Source organism: Ranitomeya imitator, chromosome 2, assembly GCF_032444005.1.
Source record: "Ranitomeya imitator isolate aRanImi1 chromosome 2, aRanImi1.pri, whole genome shotgun sequence".
Classification (NCBI taxonomy): Eukaryota; Metazoa; Chordata; class Amphibia; order Anura; family Dendrobatidae; genus Ranitomeya; species Ranitomeya imitator.
In genome coordinates, this window is record NC_091283.1 from 132,463,012 (window position 1) to 132,483,310 (window position 20,299).

Genomic DNA, 20,299 nt, shown 5'->3' on the forward strand with positions numbered 1-20,299 from the left:
ATACTAGGTAACAATGATCTAGGTGCAAATAAGTAATCTATCCGGTGATAAGAACCATGTGGGCATGAGAAAAAAGTATAGTCTCGCTCAGTCGGATGTAAATATCTCCAAATATCTATGAGGTTTAAGGAAAGAAGAGCTTGCTTTAGTCTTGCTAGGTCTTTTAGAGAGATTGCACTCTTTTTCTTTGTAGTATCTATGGAAGGTTCCATAGCCAGGTTGAAATCCCCCCCTAGTATGAGAGTACCTTCTCTAAAGTCTCTTATTTTCTTAACCATAGACAGGAGCCATTTTAATTGTTTCTTGTTGGGGGCATAGATATTACAGATCGTGACAGTCACTCCCGCCAAAGTTCCTTTTATCATTAAATAGCGGCCATTTGTATCTGCCATTTGGTCTTGGAGTAAGAAAGGGATTCCTTTAGCTAAGGCTATGGATACTCCTTTGGATTTTGCTTGGGGAGAAGTGGCGTGGTACCATCTGTCATAGTATGCTTTTTCAAAAGTAGGGACTTTATTGCTAGTGAAGTGTGTTTCTTGTAGGAGTAGTATGTCAATACCTTTTTTCTTAAAGTGTGAGAGGGTTTGACCTCTTGGTATCGGAGAATTGAATCCATTGGTATTGGAGGTGAGCAGCTTAAATACCTTCTGGTTGTCAGCCATGTGGTTGTATTTCCCATCGATAGTGTGCGTCCCAAGGTGCCTGGGGGAAGAGAAGGGTGAGGGAGGATGGGGGAGGTAAAGAAAGGAAGGGTGTAGAGAAGTTATGAGAATAAAAGGTTAAAGGTTGAAGAAACATAACATAGTAACGATTTAGTTGTAACATTTTGAAATATGTCAAAATAATGAAGTGATGCCCGCTGGCGGGAGGCATAATAACTTGTAACAGTAGCTACTTTTTAAACTTTTGATATTACTTTGAGCTATAAAAAATATTTATAAAGAGGAAAGGGTCAAAAACCAAGGTATGTTCTACAGATTACTCCTAAAGAGTCTCAATGTAGCTAAAACCAACTAATTTTCCAGTCAAACTTTCAGGTGTCTTGATCCTTGATAGGAGTCGATTTGGGACCTTTGCGTTTTGATTTCTGGGACTTAGGAGTTGAGACCTGGTGCCAAGGGGTGGGCGCAGGTAAGGGTTGTAACCGAGCAGCCGCATGGAATGTCTCGATGTCGGGGTATTGGTCTAGTGAAATGTTCAGTTCCTTGCATAATTTTTTTATTTCAGCAGAGGTTCTGGCCTGTAATCTTTTATCCTCAGTGATGACTTGTATTCCAAATGGGAATAGCCAACGGTATTGAAGTTTTTTCTGAAGTAACGCATCAGTGAAAGGTTTTAACAAATATCGTTTCTTTAGGGTGGTTGCTGACAAGTCCTGAAATAGTTTGATTTGTGTGCCTTCGAATTTAATTTCTTGGGCTTCTCTCGCCCGTCTCAACACCAAGTCTTTAGTGCGGAAGTCTAAGAATCTACATATTATATCTCTAGGTGGATCTCCTTGCTTAGGTTTGGGACGGAGTGCTCTATGTATTCTTATGATTTCCATATCTTTGGGATCTTGCTCCATTAATAGGGAGCCGAAGATTTCAATTGCTGCCTTATTTAGGGCTTCAAAGGCGACAGATTCCGGCAGGCCCTTTATTCGGATATTATTTCTACGCTCCCGGCTCTCGTGGTCCTCTAAAGTAGCTTGGACGATGTGTAGTTGTTCTTCCTGGGCTTTAATACAGGTCAGAATAGTATTAGAGTGTTCCATGCAGCTGTTTTGAGTGTTTTCTAGGGTCTCTAGTCTATGGCCTTGTTGGGATATTTCCTGTTTGATATCCGCCAATTCTTTTCCAATAGGCCCTAGTGCCTCGGATAGGATCCTTTTAATGAAGGAGCGTGTCACCTGTTGGTCTCTGTAATCAGAACCTATGTCCGAATCGCTTTCCATGTCTGTATCTGTTTCCCCTACTAATACTGGGTTAGCAGGGTAGTTTGCTTTGTTGTCACTGGGGTTAGTAAGACGCTTTTTTAGATATTTATCTAGGTCTGATTGGGTGGCTTGGGAGTTTGCCTTAATTGACTTTGGCGTCTTCGTACTGGTTTTGACCATTGTGCAACTTGTAAAACACAAAGAAAGCAACCGATTCCTCCTTTTACCAGCAGGCAAAATTTCTATTACATCATATTATTGGAGTATTTGCACTGTAACTCAATCATTGGTTTAGTTATCACTGTCCCAGCTATAGAAAAGAAGAAGGAGCCACTGTTCTTTTGAGTGGCCACTAGGTGTCAGTATCAGCTCACTTAATTATTTTCCCCACTGTAATAGTGTGATATATTAGCTGGTTTCTTATTTGACTGGCTGGACTCTTGTTTTTATATAGGTATTTCGTTGCTGAGGGGTTAAATATTAAATGGTTAATAGAGTTTAACCCCTTGTCCAGGTGCGGATCACAATTTTGAGGTAGAGAGAAGCCGCAGGGCCTCTTTTCTCCAGATAAGCGCGGTGCTTAGCTCAATGCCGCAGAAGTAGTGCTGCAGCCACGCAGGGGTTAAGTCCGCCGAGTGCTGGGCCCGGGATTCTTTATCTCCGGCTGCTTATGTGGTGTGCACAGCGGGGAGCAGGTGAGCGTGGGGGAGTCCTGGCTGCCAGCCGCAAGTGTGGCACTGTAATGTAATGTAACGCTGCAGCCGCGTAGGGGAACAGCCCGCCGAGTACTGGGTCCGGGATTCTTTATCTCCGGCCGCTTAAATGGTGTGCACAGCGGAGAGCAGATGAGTGTGGGGGAGTCTTGGCTGCCAGCCACAGGTGCGGCGCTGTGATGTAATGTAGCACCGCAGCCGCACAGGGGAACAGTTTGTCGAGTGCTGGGTCCGGGACTCCTTACCTCCGGTGCGGCAGCAGCACCTAGCGCCGGCACTCAGCTGGGTCCTGTGTGATCCCCGACCGTTGTCCCGGCGAGCATTCACTTCGGCGGGTCCTCAGCCGACCGCAGCTCCTCCTCCGGCGGCAGTGTAGTTCACCTCCCCACCGCGCCCGGCCACAACGCAGTCCAGAAGGCTTTAATAAGGCTTCACTAGCCCCAGACTTGTTACAGTATGCTAATTACTGGGTTCTCCAGTGTGGGAGCCGCCGCTGTATTAAATCACAACGGCTTCCTTGTGGCTCGTGTACTCCTCTGTGGGGGCTCACTCCTTCCTGCAGGGGAGGGGGATTTTCCCCGGGTGATGCAAGTTAAGCGATGTGGGGGGGTATGGAGCGAGTCTATTAATGTAGGCAGAGGCGCCCGGATCTGCAGCCGCCGGTGTGCTGTTGCAGCCGCGGCAGCTGCGCCGCAGCCGCGCCGCTGCTAAGAGTTTAATTGGCCGAGTGCTGGTCCCGGGACGGGCGGAGGCGTCCGGGTCTGAAGCCGCCGGCACACCGCCGCAGCCGCGCTGCCGCGGCAAGATGATCCGCCGGGCGCCGGCCCCGGGATGTGTGGAGGCGCCCGGGTCCGCAGCCGCCGGCACTCTGCCGCGGCCGCGCCGCCGCGGGGGTTAATCTGCTGAGCGCCGGCCCCGGGACCGCTTACCTCCGGGATGTGTGAGCCCCGGTCGGGACTCCCACCTCGGTCGGGTCCCCCGCTATCTTCCGGTGTCGCTCCGGCCTGTGTGCTTTGCGTCGGGTCCTCCGGCGCTCCCGATCACCCTCGCAGATGTCCTCAGGCGCCGCCGCTCCTCAGCCTCTTCACCGCGCCTGGCTGCGGCGCGGGCTGGAAGACTTCTTTACTTGCCGCGTCTCCGGCTGCTGCGAAGGAGGAGGGAGCGCTCACACAACGCTTACCTCCTCTGAGTCTCGGCACTTGCAGAGGTCTGATGTAAGGAGGCGCAGGCTGCGTCTCACAGTATAAGGCATCCAAAGCGTCAGTCCAGGGTACTGCTGGTGCAGGCTTTAGCCCTACTGCAGGGGGAGTCCACCAAAATAAATTCTGCTTGGCTTGTTTGGTTTATTGTAGTTACCCACAAGGGTAGGTAAGTTAGCGATGGGCCAGGGTGGTGATAAGCCCGTAGATAAGGGCGGCAGTTGCTTGGGGCCTACAACTAGGCCCAGACCATGCGGCCTGTGTGGATGTCCGCCAGATGATGGTGAAGAGAGACACCAAAGTAGGCAATCCTGGTCTCAAACGAATCCTTATGGCGTGTAGAGGTGATAATTATCATCAATTTGGCAAAAAAGTGAGTTTTTAAGCCGATGTTAGTTGATTTAGGAGGAAGTCCTCTTGGAGCCCACAGGCAACACACCCTACTCCATTGCTGCCTAGGCCACGCCCCCCTAAAGAGTTCTCCTGACCAGGTATCACCAGAACACATTACACTTCACACTCCGGCCACTAGGGGGAGAAAAAGGCTTCATTTATTGGGCCACTCCTCACACTGGTAAAACTAGGGGCTGGGGAGGAAGATAGTCAGAAGCTGACTGGGTTGGAACCAGGCAACATCCCGTGGCAGGGGGTGTTGCGGGGAGAAGACACAGGGGGGTCCCTGTCAGGCGTGGGAACCTGGCAGGTGCCTAGCGACAGAACAGAACGTTACGGAACGGCGCCTGCACACCTTGCGGCGTTATCCTAAGGAAGAGACAAGAGGGGAAGAATATTGTGGAACAGTGTAAACGAGATCAGCACAAAGGAGAGCCAGTAAGAGTCATGCCGAGAGAGGAAGGCAACATCTTACTGAGGCGCGTAGTCGGTGGCCGGATCACCGTAGGAGTAACTGACTTCACGCATTACTTCAAATTCCGCTGGACAGTCAATTATAGGTTGGCTGTCTACCTTCTACACCTACGAAGACATAGGGGGCAACATTGGGAGAGGGGCGTCTCTAGGGTGCCGGAAGACCTCCAAGCCTTCCCGTCAAACGGGTGGCGTCCTAGCCATAACATATCTGGGGGACGTTAGAAACTAGCAACATCTGGAACCAAAGAAAGAGAGAGAGAGAGAAAGCTGTAGAGAACGAACGAAAGAGAACAGCAGTTGTGAGGACTATTCCGAATGCTCAGCAGGGTAGGACTACAACACACAGGCGCTATTGGTAGGCAATGATTTCCATCTGCGAGGGAAACTCTGGATGTGCCCATCGGACCGGCCGGTCTCTGATAGCCCGGTTGAACGTGCTCTGGACTGAGTGTACTGAAGCCTTCAGTAAAAGGTAAAGAGACTGCAACCCTGTGTCCTCGTTATTGCCTGCACCTCACACCATCACCATCCACCCTACTGGGAAGCCCTGGGGACATACTTCACCTGTGGGAAGGTATACCATCCAGCTGCCATTCCATCACCCCAGTGGACCCTACAGCAGCGTTGGTCACCCTGACCGAACACCACAGGTGGCATCACGAACTCCTGACAGACTATACTACCACCTTCATTGGACGCCCCTTAGCAGGGTCGCGGACCGGGTCTAGCCACCATGACACCCTCAGAACCGAACCAGAGAGGCCCGGTACCGAAACGTCATGGCCCTGTGTCTGGGGGCACTCCAACTGTTCCACTCCTGGTTTTGTCTTTCAAATACTAATGTAAAATACTGACCAAATGCTGCTAGTGTGATGGCAGCCTAAGGGTATGTGCACATGTAGATGGAACCTCTGCGGATTTTTCCGCACCTGTTTTGAGAAATCCGCAGGTAAAAAGCACTGCATTTTACCTGCGGATTTACCGCAGATTTTATGCGGGTTTTGTGCGGATTCCACTTGCGGTTTTACACCTGCGGTTTCCTATTATGGAGCAGGTGTAAACCGTTGCGGAATCTGCACAAAGAACGAATATGCTGCAGAATAAACAGCGCAGTGTTTCCACGCGTTTTTTCCGCAGCATGTGCACTGCGGATTTTATTTTCCATAGGTTTACATAAAAAACTCATGGAAAACAGCTGCGAATCCGCAGCATTAAAACTGCTGCGGATCCGCAGCAAAATCCGCAACGTGTGCACATAGCCTTAACGTCTTTTCTGGCTGCAGCTTGGCTAGCTTAACACAGGTGTTCTTCATTTACGCTGTTTGTCCTATCAGCTTTTGGGTGCAGCTTTAAATACCTTACCCTACTGGTGTTTCCTGCTGGTGATAGACGTTGTTGGATTCATTCACTGTGCTGTAGTTTGTGTTGTATGTGATCCCTTTATTTCTTAGGGAACTGCTACTCTAGCAATCTTAGGAGCTGCTAAGGACATTCAGGGTAAGCCGCTGTCGAGTGGGAGCGCCATTGCGTTATTTTAGGGTGCCAACCTTTGCGGTCAGGTAGGGACAGACCAGGGCAGAGTAGGGTTTTACCTAGTAGGGAACCGTCCAGTTCAGGTATTTGTCTCCCTGGTTTGTACATTACCTCTGTGATTGTGCTTTGGCAGTCATAACAATTACGTTACTTGTGTTTTTTCATTGCGTTTTTGAGTGTCTGTTTTATACGAGTTCTCCTTTCATTTTTGACACTGCAGTTTTTTGGTGCGTCATGTATAAGGAGATGGACATATTGCCCATATTGCCCCTTGAAGAACAAGTGTGTTATTGTAAGGTGTAACATGAATAGTGATATGCATTAATGATGTATGTTGTTTGACAGTAGGAAAAGCAAGAGTTAAGAGACGGGTCCTGTGTCCGGATGCCTAGCAGTATGGCCCAGAGTTCATTACTCACACAGGTAACGAGCCTCAGAAGGACAGAGTACATAAGATGAAGAGAGAGCATCAAGCAGGAGTTCCAGAGTGTCAGAGACAGAGAAGATAAGCACCTGCCATACTGTCAATATAGTTTTCTAGAGGTGAATCAAGATGTGGAACCACGGGTTGAGAATCGGACTCTTAGGGTATGTGCACACGTTGCGGATTTCCTGCGGATCCGCAGCGTATTTTGCGGTGCAGAAACGCTGCGGATCCTCAAGTAATTTACAGTACAATGTAAATCAATGAGAAAAAAAAAACCGCTGTGCTAATGCGGAAATGCTGCGGATTAAAAGAAGTAGCATGTCACTTATTTTTTGTGGATCTGCAGCATTTTTGGGTCTTTCCATTATAGAAATCCGCAGGGGTAAAAAAACGCAGTAAATCCGCACAAAATCTGCACAAAATACGCATCAAATCCGCACCTGCGTTTTCTGCCAAGAGATGCAGAATCCACACCAAAAATTCCTAAGCCTAATCCGCAACATGTGCACATGGCCTAACTATCTCTTATCGAACCTCAATACCCTTTCCTCTTCCCCCACTGTTTTATTTCCTGTTATGTTGTAAAATTGGTTCCCCGCATGAGGATTTAATGCTTTCTTCTGCTGTAGAGGTGCACTGCAACATTTACATAATTCAACTAAATATGTAATTATTATTAGGATACTAAAAAGAACTGACATGAAGAATAAAAGTTGTATATTAAGAACTTTATGAAAAAAACTTTATTTAATAACTTAATGTACATAAAAAAAATCATTGTTGTAAATATGTTAAAGGAGAACTTTGTGATTGGGCACATACATCAGCAGAGTTCACCAACTTTTCCAGGCTGAACATAAACTGATGAATCATTTATCGAATTCTGTTAACCAGAAAATACAGTACATAAATGATTAGTAACTGCACAAATAAAGCCCAACTATCATTTTTTTTCTTCCAGAAGCCACATCATTGTGCTTGATCCAACATGAGAAAGATCCAAGTGGTGTTCCGCAGTCTCCATTGACTCAGGATATGTGCACCCAGCGCACATGATTCACTTGCATATCTTTCTTTGACAGATGTTGCCTTGTAATCCCAGTCTGACGGCTATCCCCACAATGATGAATACACTTAGACAATAACCTTACACAATATAAATATACATAAATATTCACACCAAACTAAGACTTATTGAACATACACTATACACTCTCATTTGTTGAGGCTTTCAACCACCATTTTGCATTGGGCGGATTATAAGACTCTTTGTAAACATCTGAATTCACAGTTTTTTCTTCTCTCGGCTACAAAATATTGCAAATAATAAGCATGTTTTGCCTTTATTGGAGCAGTAGTGGAAGCTGTGAGCTATCTGTGACACTTTCTAGATTTTCTACCATCTCTATCACAGCCTGAATTTGGTCTTTCTGTAGGATGTCTCCAGCATTGGACAAGAATTTCTTCAGCAGAGATTCTCGGCTCAAAGGTTTCCTCCAGTGCCCATAAAAAGTGTCACATTTTCCTATGATCACATCTCCATTTTTGAGCAGGAGGGCCACTTCTCCATACATCTTATCAAAGTTGGCTTCATTGTCCTGCGGGTGCTCCACTACCACTTTGCTCAGGAGATTATGGATTTCCTTACGAAACATTTTGTCATCATGGAAAGACTTAACGCTGACTTCTCCATCCAGTAGTGCCGTACAGGCATTGTACTGGAAGGAGTGACGAGCCTGATGTTCAGAATCAGGGTAGGGTCTATTGATGTATTTGGAGACTGGAATTTTAAGAACAATAGTCTGAATGGCAGATGGGTCGAATGATCCATACTGCTCTTCAAACCTGCTCCTCACCGAGACGGCAGCATCCACTATCCAGTGCATTCCGAGATGGGCTGGGAAAGACTTGAAAGCAATGTCTTGCTTCTCAAGAAGAAACTCGTACTGCTTTCCAGGTGAAGCAAGAGCTTTAGGCTGGTAATCACCATAAAAAGCACTAAAACCAGAGCATCCAGGCACATCATCAAGTATGAGAGAGTTGGCCTCCATACCATTAGCAGCCAGAATGGCGGCTTCCAGACCTAATCTAGTAGCATTGCCGATGTGTAATGGCTTAGCTAGAGTGGCAGCATTTGCCATCGGAGCACCAGCAAGAGAGGCTGCGATCGCCAGGGCATGGGTACATTGATCTTTGTCTAGTGCAAGAAGTTTGGCTGAAGCTGCTGCACTTCCCATGGTGCCAACGACAGAAGGTGGATGAAACCTGTAGTAAGAAAACAGCAGTTCATGAATTATTTCCAATATATTAAGCAATGTAACATAATTTTCTTAACCAGTAGGGCTAACTACTCACTTTTTAGGAATATTCTTTGCTTCACTGGAGAAACTCATCAGTCTTCCTTGAATTTCAATCCCCACATTGAAAGCTGTAAGGAGATCTTCACCACTGACTCTTCTGTCATTTGAAAGCATCTGAGACAGTGCCAGGATGGCAGGAAGCACAGCGCCCGATGGGTGGGTGGCAGGGTGCCATGTATCATCAAAGTCCATAGAGTGTACCTGGGAGAATGGGCAGATTAGCTATATAAGTTTTATTTTGTGCTGTGATTAAAAGGGTTCTCCAGTATTGTGATAAGTCTGCAGTCACTTCTGAATCCTTACAGCACTCACACTGCATGCTGTCAGGATTCTCCGGTGTTACCAGTAAAAGCAGGCGGTCATGTGACCGTATGTGTATAATTAGCATACTTCCAGCCACATTCTAACTAGACGTACTTGACTTTGTTCAATACAAGTCAATTGTGCTAGGCCGCGCATCTAGTCGGCATGTGAGCACATTTGTGCAAATCGCATAATCGTGGTCACATGCCTGCCTGCTTTTACCGGCAACATCGGAGAATCCTGACATTGTAAAGTGTGTACGGCATTAGGATTCAGACATCTGAAGTCACATATCCATGTCTCAGCCCCTACCTCATCTTGCCCTCAGATTACGTTGCAAAATCCTGCTGACAGATTCCTTTTATTGAGATAATAAAATCGGAGTGACTGCAGACTTTTATTACAAGATCAGACAATCCCTTTCATAATTGATTAATAATTAATACTGATTATTATCTAAGAATTCCGATTACTATGCCTCTTTTTCATATATATGTGGCGCCCCAGGGTCCTGGTCATCACAGTGGCATTGCTTTCCTCACGGGGAGAGTGATGTCAAGCTTGGAGGCAAGGAAGGATAACTTTCACCAGGTAAACACAAACATGCAACATGTTCACACTCCAGGTCACAAGGGGGAGCTCTGATCCTGCTTATGGGTGGCTCCCATATATATATATATATTTTAGGGGTTCCACTCACTCAGCTGCGACGGCTGACACTCAGGAGGCAGGTTCCTTTAAAGTTCACTGGGTTTATTGCTCCATAAACCATATGACAAAACAACAGAAAGCAAATAGCCTTTGGGTCAGGCAAAGAAAAACAAGTGTCCAGTTCATCCGGCTCAGTCCTGAAGCCGTAACACACTCAGGAGGGTCTCACCTCCACACATATCTCTCTGTGTTAAGCATTAGGCTTTCTTTTATATGTCTAACCACACCCAGAACCCATCACATGACCAGACATGTGGTTGTGACATCACCACAGGTCCTGAAACACATATAGGTAGCTATGGTTACATCACAGTAGCAAGCCATCTATAAGGGACATATCTCCCATCGATTAGACACCCTTTAGCCACGCTACATACCTCCCCCCTCTGCCTAAAGCCGTGGGGCTTGGCACTTTCTCCCACTAGACAAGGGATTCTTGACAGGGCATCAGCATTACCGTGCAGCTTTCCGGCCCTATGTTCCACATGGAAACAGAAGTCCTGCAGGGCTAAGAACCAACGGGTGACCCTAGCATTTCTACCCTTCGTTTCCCTCATCCACCTAAGTGGGGCATGGTCGGATATCAGTCTAAATTTACGTCCCAGCAAATAGTATCGTAATGTGTCGACTGCCCATTTTATGGCCAAGCACTCCTTTTCAACGACTGAGTAGTTCTTTTCAGACGAGGACAGCTTCCTACTCAGATAGAGAACAGGATGCTCCTCTCCATGTAGTTCTTGGGAAAGGACTGCTCCCACCCCAACATCTGAGGCATCTGTTTGAAGAATAAACTCTTTCTTGAAGTTTGGGGCCATCAGAACGGGTTGCTTACATAAAGCCTCTTTCATTTCTTGGAAGGCTGAATCTGTTTCTTCGGACCACTTAACCATTACTGATTTTGTCCCTTTTAGCAGGTCAGTCAGAGGCGCCGCCATTGTGGCGAAGTTTGGGATGAACCTCCTGTAATATCCCACGATTCCCAGGAAGGCTTTAACTTGCTTCTTGGAAACTGGTTTTGGCCATGTTTGAATTGCCTCCACTTTACTGATTTGGGGTTTTATTTCTCCATGACCCACTATGTATCCAAGGTACTTAGCTTCTTCTTTACCCAATGCACACTTCTTCGGGTTTATTGTAAATCCGGCCTCTCTTATAGCATCAAACACCGCTTGGACTTTCTCCAGATGACTCTCCCAGTCCGGGCTAAAGATGACGATATCATCTAGGTACGCAGCAGCATATGCCTTGTGGGGTGCAAGGACTCTATCCATAGCCCTTTGGAAGGTGGCCGGAGCTCCCTGTAGGCCAAATGGCATCCGGACATACTGGAAGCACCCATCTGGTGTAGAAAACGCCGTCTTCTCCTTGGCTTCCTGTGCCATGGGGATCTGCCAATACCCCTTCATCAAATCCAAGGTGGTTATGTACCTGGCGGGCCCAAGCCTTTCGATGAGCTCATCAACGCGGGGCATGGGATATGCGTCAAACTTAGAGACCTCATTCAACTTCCTATAGTCGTTGCAAAATCTCCACTCCCCATCAGGTTTTGGGACCAGGACAATTGGGCTCGACCAACCGCTCTTGGATTCCTCAATGACTCCAAGCCTCAACATACGCTCCACTTCCTTGGAGATAACTTCTCGACGAGCCTCAGGAATACGATAAGGTTTCACATTCACCCGCACATGTGGCTCTGTTAGGACCTCGTGCTCTATGACCTTCGTGTATCCTGGCAATTCTGAAAACAGGTCCCTGTTTTTCTGGAGTAACTCCCGGCACTGCTGTTTCTGGGTCTTTGATAGCGTCTCTGCTATAGTAACCGCTCCAACCTCACCTTCTGGGTTGCTTAACAATGACGGAGTTACTGTCGGCTCTCTATCTTGCCATGGCTTGATGAGGTTGACATGGTAAACTTGGAATGGTTTCCGTCTTCCTGGTTGATGAATTTTATAATTTACCTCACCAAGTTTCTCGACAACCTCATATGGCCCTTGCCATTTGGCCAAGAACTTGCTTTCCACCGTTGGAACTAACACAAGAACTCGGTCTCCCGGATTGAACTGCCTCACTCTTGCAGACCGGTTGTAGACCCTGGCTTGAGCTTCTTGTGCTTGGAGAAGGTGTTCTTTCACGATCGGCATCACCTTTGCAATCCTCTGCTGCATCAGGGCCACATGCTCAATGACGCTTCTGTGGGGCGTGACTTCGGCCTCCCAGGTTTCCTTGGCTATATCCAGGAGTCCTCGTGGATGTCGGCCATATAGAAGCTCAAACGGTGAGAACCCTGTGGAGGCCTGTGGAACTTCACGAATGGAAAATATCAGATAGGGTAAGAGACAATCCCAGTCTCTACCGTCTTTCTCTATAGCTTTTCTCAGCATGCTCTTTAGTGTCTTGTTAAACCTCTCAACAAGGCCATCTGACTGGGGATGGTACACCGAGGTCCTCAACTGGGAGATCTTCAGGGCTTTGCACAACTCCCTCATCACCTTGCTCATGAAAGGTGTACCCTGGTCAGTCAGGATCTCCTTTGGCAGACCTGTCCGGGAAAAGACATGGACCAACTCGCGGGCTATGCTTTTTGAGGAAGAATTTCTCAAGGGAATTGCCTCAGGATAGCGTGTGGCATAGTCCAGGATGACTAATATATACTGATGGCCCCGAGCTGATTTAACTAAGGGACCGACCAAGTCCATGGCAATTCTCTCGAACGGTACCTCAATAATGGGCAGTGGCACAAGGGGGTTCCGGAAATGAGGAGTGGGAGCAGTTAACTGACATGTAGGGCAGGACCTGCAATAGTTCACTATTTCCCGGTGACACCCAGGCCAATAGAACCTCTGCACAACCCGTTCCTGCGTTTTTTCCACCCCCAGGTGTCCACCCAAGATGTGTGAATGGGCCATGTCCAACACTTTCCGTCTATACGGACCCGGCACTATCAACTGCTCTACCAACTCCTCCCTTATTTTCGTGACCCGGTACAACAACTCCCCCCTCAACAGAAAATGGGGAAATCTTGTGTCTGCCCCCGGCTCCTGTACCACCCCATCAATAACTGTGACATTATTAAGGGCTTCCCTCAGAGTGGGGTCCCTATGTTGGGCAGTCCCAAAATTTTCACCGGTAACTTCTAACTCCAAAATGTCAGATGTAGGGGATACTTCCTCCTCATCCCCAACCAGAACACAAAAAGGAAAGCTGTCTGCCTCTGGGTGTGGCGATACCCTTCCAGGGTTCACTGGTTCCCTGCCAGGGAGCTCAGAACCTTTTCCCCACAAATCCCAAAACAAACAGAAATCCCGGCCAATAATTATAGGGTGCAACAAGTCCTGAACTACGCCGACTATGTGGGACTCAGTGCCACATGCCGTTTCAATGTCCACCCTGGCCATAGGGTAGTCCTTTGCATCACCATGTATGCACCGCACTCCGACCTTCTTTCCTGGGAGCAGGTGGAGAGGAAAAGTGGCCCTCACCAGGGTCACTAGGCTCCCCTAGTCTAACAGTGCCGTTACTGCTCGACCGTTCACCTTTACGGGACACGCTTGAGGTCCCTCGTTAGATGGAGAGTTCACACTACAGGCTGGATACGCATAGTATGAACAACGGCGTCCCATGCTGCAGTCCATCTGCTCAGTGGTTTGGGAACAACGGGCAGCTATATGTCCTGGCTTGTGGCACCTCCAACAAATAATATCACCCGTGGGGACCTTGGGCACCACCTCCCCCGCCCTTTGTGACCTTGGACGCACCACCCCTTTTTGGGACTCAGCTGCCTTCTGGGACCCCCAGTACGGCATGGGCTGCCTCCCGAAGGAGCCTTCCAACCCTTGGTATCTCTCAACCAGTCCGATCAGCTCGTCGGCATTCTGGGGATCACCCTGGGCAACCCAAGACTGTATAGGCCTCGGGAGGGAATGGACAAACCGATCCATCATCACCCGTTCTACCATCTGTGCAGGCGCAGAGGATTCTGGCTGCAGCCATTTCTGGACCAGGTGCAACAGATCAAACATTTGGGAACGAGGTGGTTTGTCCTGGTGATAGCCCCAGGAGTGAACTCGCTGTGCCCTGACAGTCAGTGTCACCCCCAAACGTGCGAGAATCTCGGCTTTCAATTTGTGATACTCTTTGGCATCCTGCAAGGTCAAATCATAGTACGCCTTCTGGGGTTCTCCTGTCAGGTACGGCGCAAGTACCTCTGCCCACTGCTCTGGGGGAAGTTTTTCCCTCTCAGCGACCCTCTCAAACACCGTCAGGAAGGCCTCAACATCATCCCCGGGAGTCATTTTCTGCAATGCGCGTCTTACCGTCTTTCGGACGTGGGTGTCATCAGCCAAACCTGGGGTTGGGGCGCTCGCCTTGCCCTGGATGGCGGTTGCCAGAAGCTGCATCTGCTGCTGGCTCTGTTGTACCTGCTGCATCAACAGCCTGTTGGTCTCTTGCTGCCTTTGCTCCTGCTGGACCAAGTGTTTCAGCAGGTCCTCCATTTTCTCCGGCAATGCTTGCTGGCTTGCAACAGCCTTGACCCAGGACATTCAAAAAATAAACTCACTTCTCCGCTGGGAACGCTGCCCGCATTCTCCACCAATTGTAGGGGTTCCACTCACTCAGCTGCGACGGCTGACACTCAGGAGGCAGGTTCCTTTAAAGTTCACTGGGTTTATTGCTCCATAAACCATATGACAAAACAACAGAAAGCAAATAGCCTTTGGGTCAGGCAAAGAAAAACAAGTGTCCAGTTCATCCGGCTCAGTCCTGAAGCCGTAACAAACTCAGGAGGGTCTCACCTCCACACATATCTCTCTGTGTTAAGCATTAGGCTTTCTTTTATATGTCTAACCACACCCAGAACCCATCACATGACCAGACATGTGGTTGTGACATCACCACAGGTCCTGAAACACATATAGGTAGCTATGGTTACATCACAGTAGCAAGCCATCTATAAGGGACATATCTCCCATCGATTAGACACCCTTTAGCCACGCTACAATATATATATATATATATATATATATATATATATATATATATTTATATATATATATATATATATATATATATATAAAAGTATATATTGTGGTTTGGAGGAAAAGTGAGTCAGATAGTGCCAGACAGCAGACTGGCAGACTGGATCAGTCTGAGGCAGGAAGACGTGTGAGGGGCCGTTCAGCCTGATGTGTTGCAGCCCCTGGATAGTGAGACTTAGAAAGACGAACAGACTTGCAGTGAATGTGCAGGAGAGGGAAGCACGGGCGAGTGACATCTGGGGAGGACAGCTGCGACTGGGCTACCTCCCTGACATAGCGCAGATACCAGTAGCCGGAAGACCGAGGTTGTGAGGGACTCTAAGACTTACAGCAGAAACCGGCAGGACAGCTAGATTATTACAAGTAACCTGTCCACCCTAACACCCAGGAGACACAGTGGCACATAGAGCCCGGGTCGTGATAGAGACCCTGTAAAAAGGCTCGAGTCACCTGTCATACGGGTTTGTGTCCTAACCTTCATGGAGGACAAAGAGAACTGTGAGGATCTTGCCAGAAGCCATAGGCAGTAAGGGACTACAATACCACCACGCTTAGAGGAAGGCTTTCATCTCCACCTGGTGAAGGGGACTCCCAACTTGCTTCCAAGCCGGCCGGACCCTGCCTGTACCTGTGATCTGGTGTCCTGGAGTGCGGTTGCCTGAAGCTACAGTAAATCAGGTAAAGAGACTGCAAACCTGTGTCCTCATTCTTTACTGCATCATTCACCATTTCCATCTACACATGGGAGCTCTGGGGACCTACTTCACCTGTGGGAAGTTATACCATATAGCTGCCATACCATTACCCCAGAGGACCCCTTTAAGCACCGTCGGTTCCCACTGACCGAATACCACAGGTGGTATCACATAAATTTTAATCAATATCCCTTTTTCATGGGCGCCCAGGGCCACGGACCGGGTCGCCACCGTGACACGTCCCCTTAAGTACTGGACTCGGGACCTAGTGCCCCACGGCTCTGGCGGGCGTTCCATATACTTACAGCAACACCATTAGCATAGGCCGCCAGGGTCGGTGAAAGCTTTAAACCTTTTTGACCGTAGACAGAACAAAAGGCAGAATTTCCAAAGGATGAGAAGTGCAGGTCCTACAATATGGAATAATGCACAGAATCATGTAACCATTACAATATTGCTATGATAAATATACAATTATAGATACAACCTCTGTCACACAAAAAAACGAGTCCCAGATCACTTGTGTAATGAAGAATGACAGACCTGATACATGTTCTTCAATACTTCCAACATTTACAATATAACACTACCTTACACCTGTGTCTGGGGAGCATCTATTTCAGTATAATTTGGACTCTCAAAAAGTATATTACAAGAATATATTGTTCTTGTAGAAAGGTCTAGGTCTATTGCGGTGACAATCTGCTGTATTTGTGTTTAGCATTTGCTCCTTCTACGTGTTCCTCTACAATCCCATAGGACGTGGTTGTTGCTTTACCTGGCAGTATTTCACCACAATCCTGAAGACGTGTGTGTTGCTTCCAACCAGTCCCACACCAATGTTGTCCAGTATCATGCGTTTACTTCTGTGACGGACAACATCCGACAGATGCTCCGGGCGGATCCCATCGATAAATGATGCAAAACTGCCGGTTACTGAGTCTTCCAACTGGTTTCCAACAATCACTGGAAGTAAACGTATCACATTATTAGCAGTGCGCCGATCCTCTGCTGGTCAGTGGGATTCTTACTTTCTTCTTACATTGGTTTAATCTGTGTGTGATACAACGTCTCAGAAAGTCGCTGTCTGCATGACCCTGGTAATGTCGAGCAGTTGGGGTAAATAAACAGCACAACCCTTCCCTTTGAATAACCCCCCCCATAACCCATGCCCTCTTACCCCTAAATAAAGACTCAAACTACATATTCTTTTGGAATAATGTCGGCCACAGCAGCCTTTTTATTTAAATACAAACAAACATAATAAATTATAACATCCAATAACTTTTAAACTAGGAGGGGTCCTTGGAGCTCCCATGGATCTGGTGATCAAACACGCAGCACAACGTGAACGTTACCAAAACCAAATTACTCCCAGCCGATACCGCCTGGCTCAGGAGCACCAAAACCCCAGCGGGTTCCCTGTTCACGTTACAATTCCCGGGGAACCAACAACCCCCGCCGGAACCCCCCAAGTCACCAGATCCAAAACCAGTTTTAACACAAAATACCGGGGAACCATAAGCCAATGAATCCCCCCAACCCAATTTCCATCAACTCCAAGGACTCCCCCCAGCCACCACGGCCACAATGACCCATGTTACCTAAAAACCACCCTAAAGGTAAAGAAAAAACACCCACTTAAACCAAAACAATTAGGGCAGGAGGGCGGGACACTTGTTGCCCAGAGAGCAGGAACTGACCAGGCCACACCCCCCACTGCCTGGTTAAACTCACAGTTCCCTCTGTCCCCACCTCTTGAACATTAACCCCTCCCTCCATCCCATGGTCATGATGGGCCTACCCTTACGCCGCGGGGGGAGGGGCGGCTCCAGCTCCGGCCATTACTTTACTCTCATTCTGGCCGCACAATACAAGGTCACATGGAGGCAAAGATACAACTTTGGCGGTAACATGAGAACTATTTACCTTTCACAGCAGACTTGTGAATACGTCTTGATAGTTTATGAACTTTCTCAGTGTTCTAGAAGAAAGAGAAAACATTGTAAGTAGAATATTTGTGGAGAGCACGCGACATTCATATATTTATGCCACATTGGTATAGAATATGCAGGATAACTCCTCCAGTGTGAGAAACTGACAACTATGATTCTCCAATTTGGTATATATATATATATATATATATATATATACACACAGATCACATACAACTAAGTGTTGTGTCGTCCATCTATTATTCTGCCATTATTCTTTTTGTAATTGTAGGAGTCTATTGAGAATTGAGTGTTATCACCCAATAGGACAATTGCTTTTTGAATCGAGGCAATATATTTCATAGATTGGAAGCCTGCGCGCTGCAGGGACCTCACTCCTTTGGGGATCTGAGTTATGTTTAATCTGTAATGCCTTTATTGTCTGTACAAGTCTCCCCTAAATTTATATAGTGCTGTGTAATTTGCTGGTGCTATAGAAATACAAATTATTATTATTGTTATTATTTTCATGTTTTAATGTAAAAATAAAAACAACTACAATATATCTAACATAATAATTATATTAATTATAATTAATCATTCATATATATAATTAATTACCGTAATATTAATTAATTAATTAATTAATATACAGTATATTAATATATATTAAGTATATATAATTAAGTATGCAATAGTGTATATTATATACTTAATTATAAAATAATTAATATATACAAATTGTATGTAAAAGTATTGCGGATTATTTAGTAAAGTGACAATGATGGTATAGGAAAATCACGAGACTAGTTAATTTGCTCTAAATTTAGAAAACTGAATTTGAGTGTAACACTTGATCCGACCAAAGAGGGTGCTCCATCTTCACACCACTTGTAAAATGCAAGTGATTGACATATAAAAAAACATTGCAATATATTTGTATACAATTACGGTAGATGAATTTATTTTAACAAAATAAACATTGAATATTTTGGTTAAAATGTTTCAAAATAGCCTGAATTTCCAAAATGATTGCAGAAGAAAAAAACGTAGTAAAACAAAATAAATGTGGGAAAATGTGATCTCTTGCTGAAACACCATTGTGGCATGCATAAAATGATATAATACGAAACAATGATAATTATACCATGCTGTTTTTGCAAGTTTGAAATATAATATATTTATAGCATATACACAGGTGGATTTCAGTGTTAAGAGAATGAAAATGTGAAAAATAAGTACATCTATCTAAATATGTATGCATGTCCTTATGGGAAGAAATGTGGGATTAGAAAAAAAGAAAGTTTTAAGAAAATGAATTGAATACTCTCATATGTCTCACTTACATTGACGAGTGCGGAAAGCATTGTGAGGACTCTTGAGTCGTCTGCGCTGTGATTTTTGAGGTCCTGTTTTGCTGTCTAGTGTCTCTAGTTCTGTCCAGAGATATTTATTTGGTCCATATATATCACCTGCATCCTTACATCATTGTCATACCAAAGGAAATAGGTGGAGTTCACGTAAGAGTCTACACCCAGGAAACACAGGGAATAATTCTCTGATTCTCTGTCGGAAGTGGAGTAGCTGACACCATAACAAGTTTTCACTCTTCAGTACGTCACTATAATCATTATCTTGTAAGTCTCTGTTTTTCCAGATCCAGTTCTGCTCAAGAGTCATAGTCTGATGTAACCATCACCATAATGGACTCCTGTGATTGGCCTCAGGGGAGCTTTCTAATTAGAAGGCACTAACACTTTACAGTAAACTCATGAAACTTTTCTTGCAAACTTGTTTATCGGGTTATTTTGAATTTTACCTATGACTAGTGATCAGGGCTGTATTTAGAGTTTCTGCTGCCCTAGGTACTTTTAGTGCTGCTCCCTTTTTGGTGAGTATGACACTATCGGCAGTGACTTTGGCAAGAATCGCTGATGTGAAGGTCGCCTTTTACAGCAGATCGGGCAGTTTTTCTACATTTGCCGCGTAATGGATCACGTACGGCAACACTGCATTTGGCCTCATTAATTCCCTATGGGATTTGCGGCACTTGCCGTGATCTGGCAAATGCGGTACCATACCTCCCAACTTTTGAAGAAGGGAAAGAGGTATAAAGTTTGCGGCGCACGTAGTGCTCTGCGGCAAATTTTAGGCCATGCCATGTTTCATATACAATAATTCTAACCAAAAGAAAATATGGCCACACAGTGCTCCATACTGTATAATGGCCACACATGATGCTCAATACTGTATAATGCATGTAAAGAAGCTGCGGAGACACCATCACGTGTTTCTCGATGCAAGCAGTGAATAGCCAGGCCTTTCCCCGGGAAGGAACAACCACGGGAAGGGCAGCATCCTATGAAGGAAAGCCACCTATGCCAAGCATGGTATCCATCCACAGACAGCTGTTTCTTTTTTTTTTTTTTTTTTTTGTCTTCCCTCAGATGGGAAAATCCACGGTCCAGAAATCCAAGACCAAAGAAAAATCCCAAACAGCTGCGTCAAATCCAAAACACAAAAGCTGTTCCCATCATCATCGGAAAATTTCAGTTTACTACAACATCAGAAAAAACAAGTCAAGACATATTTACAAGGTA

General features: G+C 46.3%; 1 protein-coding gene across 1 annotated transcript; it reads right to left on the bottom strand.

Moving 5' to 3' along the window:
* Positions 1–7,385: 7,385 nt before the first annotated feature.
* LOC138662111 (cis-aconitate decarboxylase-like) lies at positions 7,386–19,376 on the bottom strand. The gene is made up of 6 exons (XM_069747253.1): positions 19,046–19,376; positions 17,695–17,749; positions 16,544–16,731; positions 16,071–16,175; positions 9,016–9,221; positions 7,386–8,925 (listed from the first exon to the last, which is right to left on the bottom strand). The coding sequence occupies exons 1-6, from the start codon at positions 19,064–19,066 to the stop codon at positions 8,004–8,006; spliced, it is 1,497 nt and encodes a 498-aa protein (XP_069603354.1). The 5' UTR covers positions 19,067–19,376; the 3' UTR covers positions 7,386–8,003.
* Between the last annotated feature and the right edge of the window lie 923 nt (positions 19,377–20,299).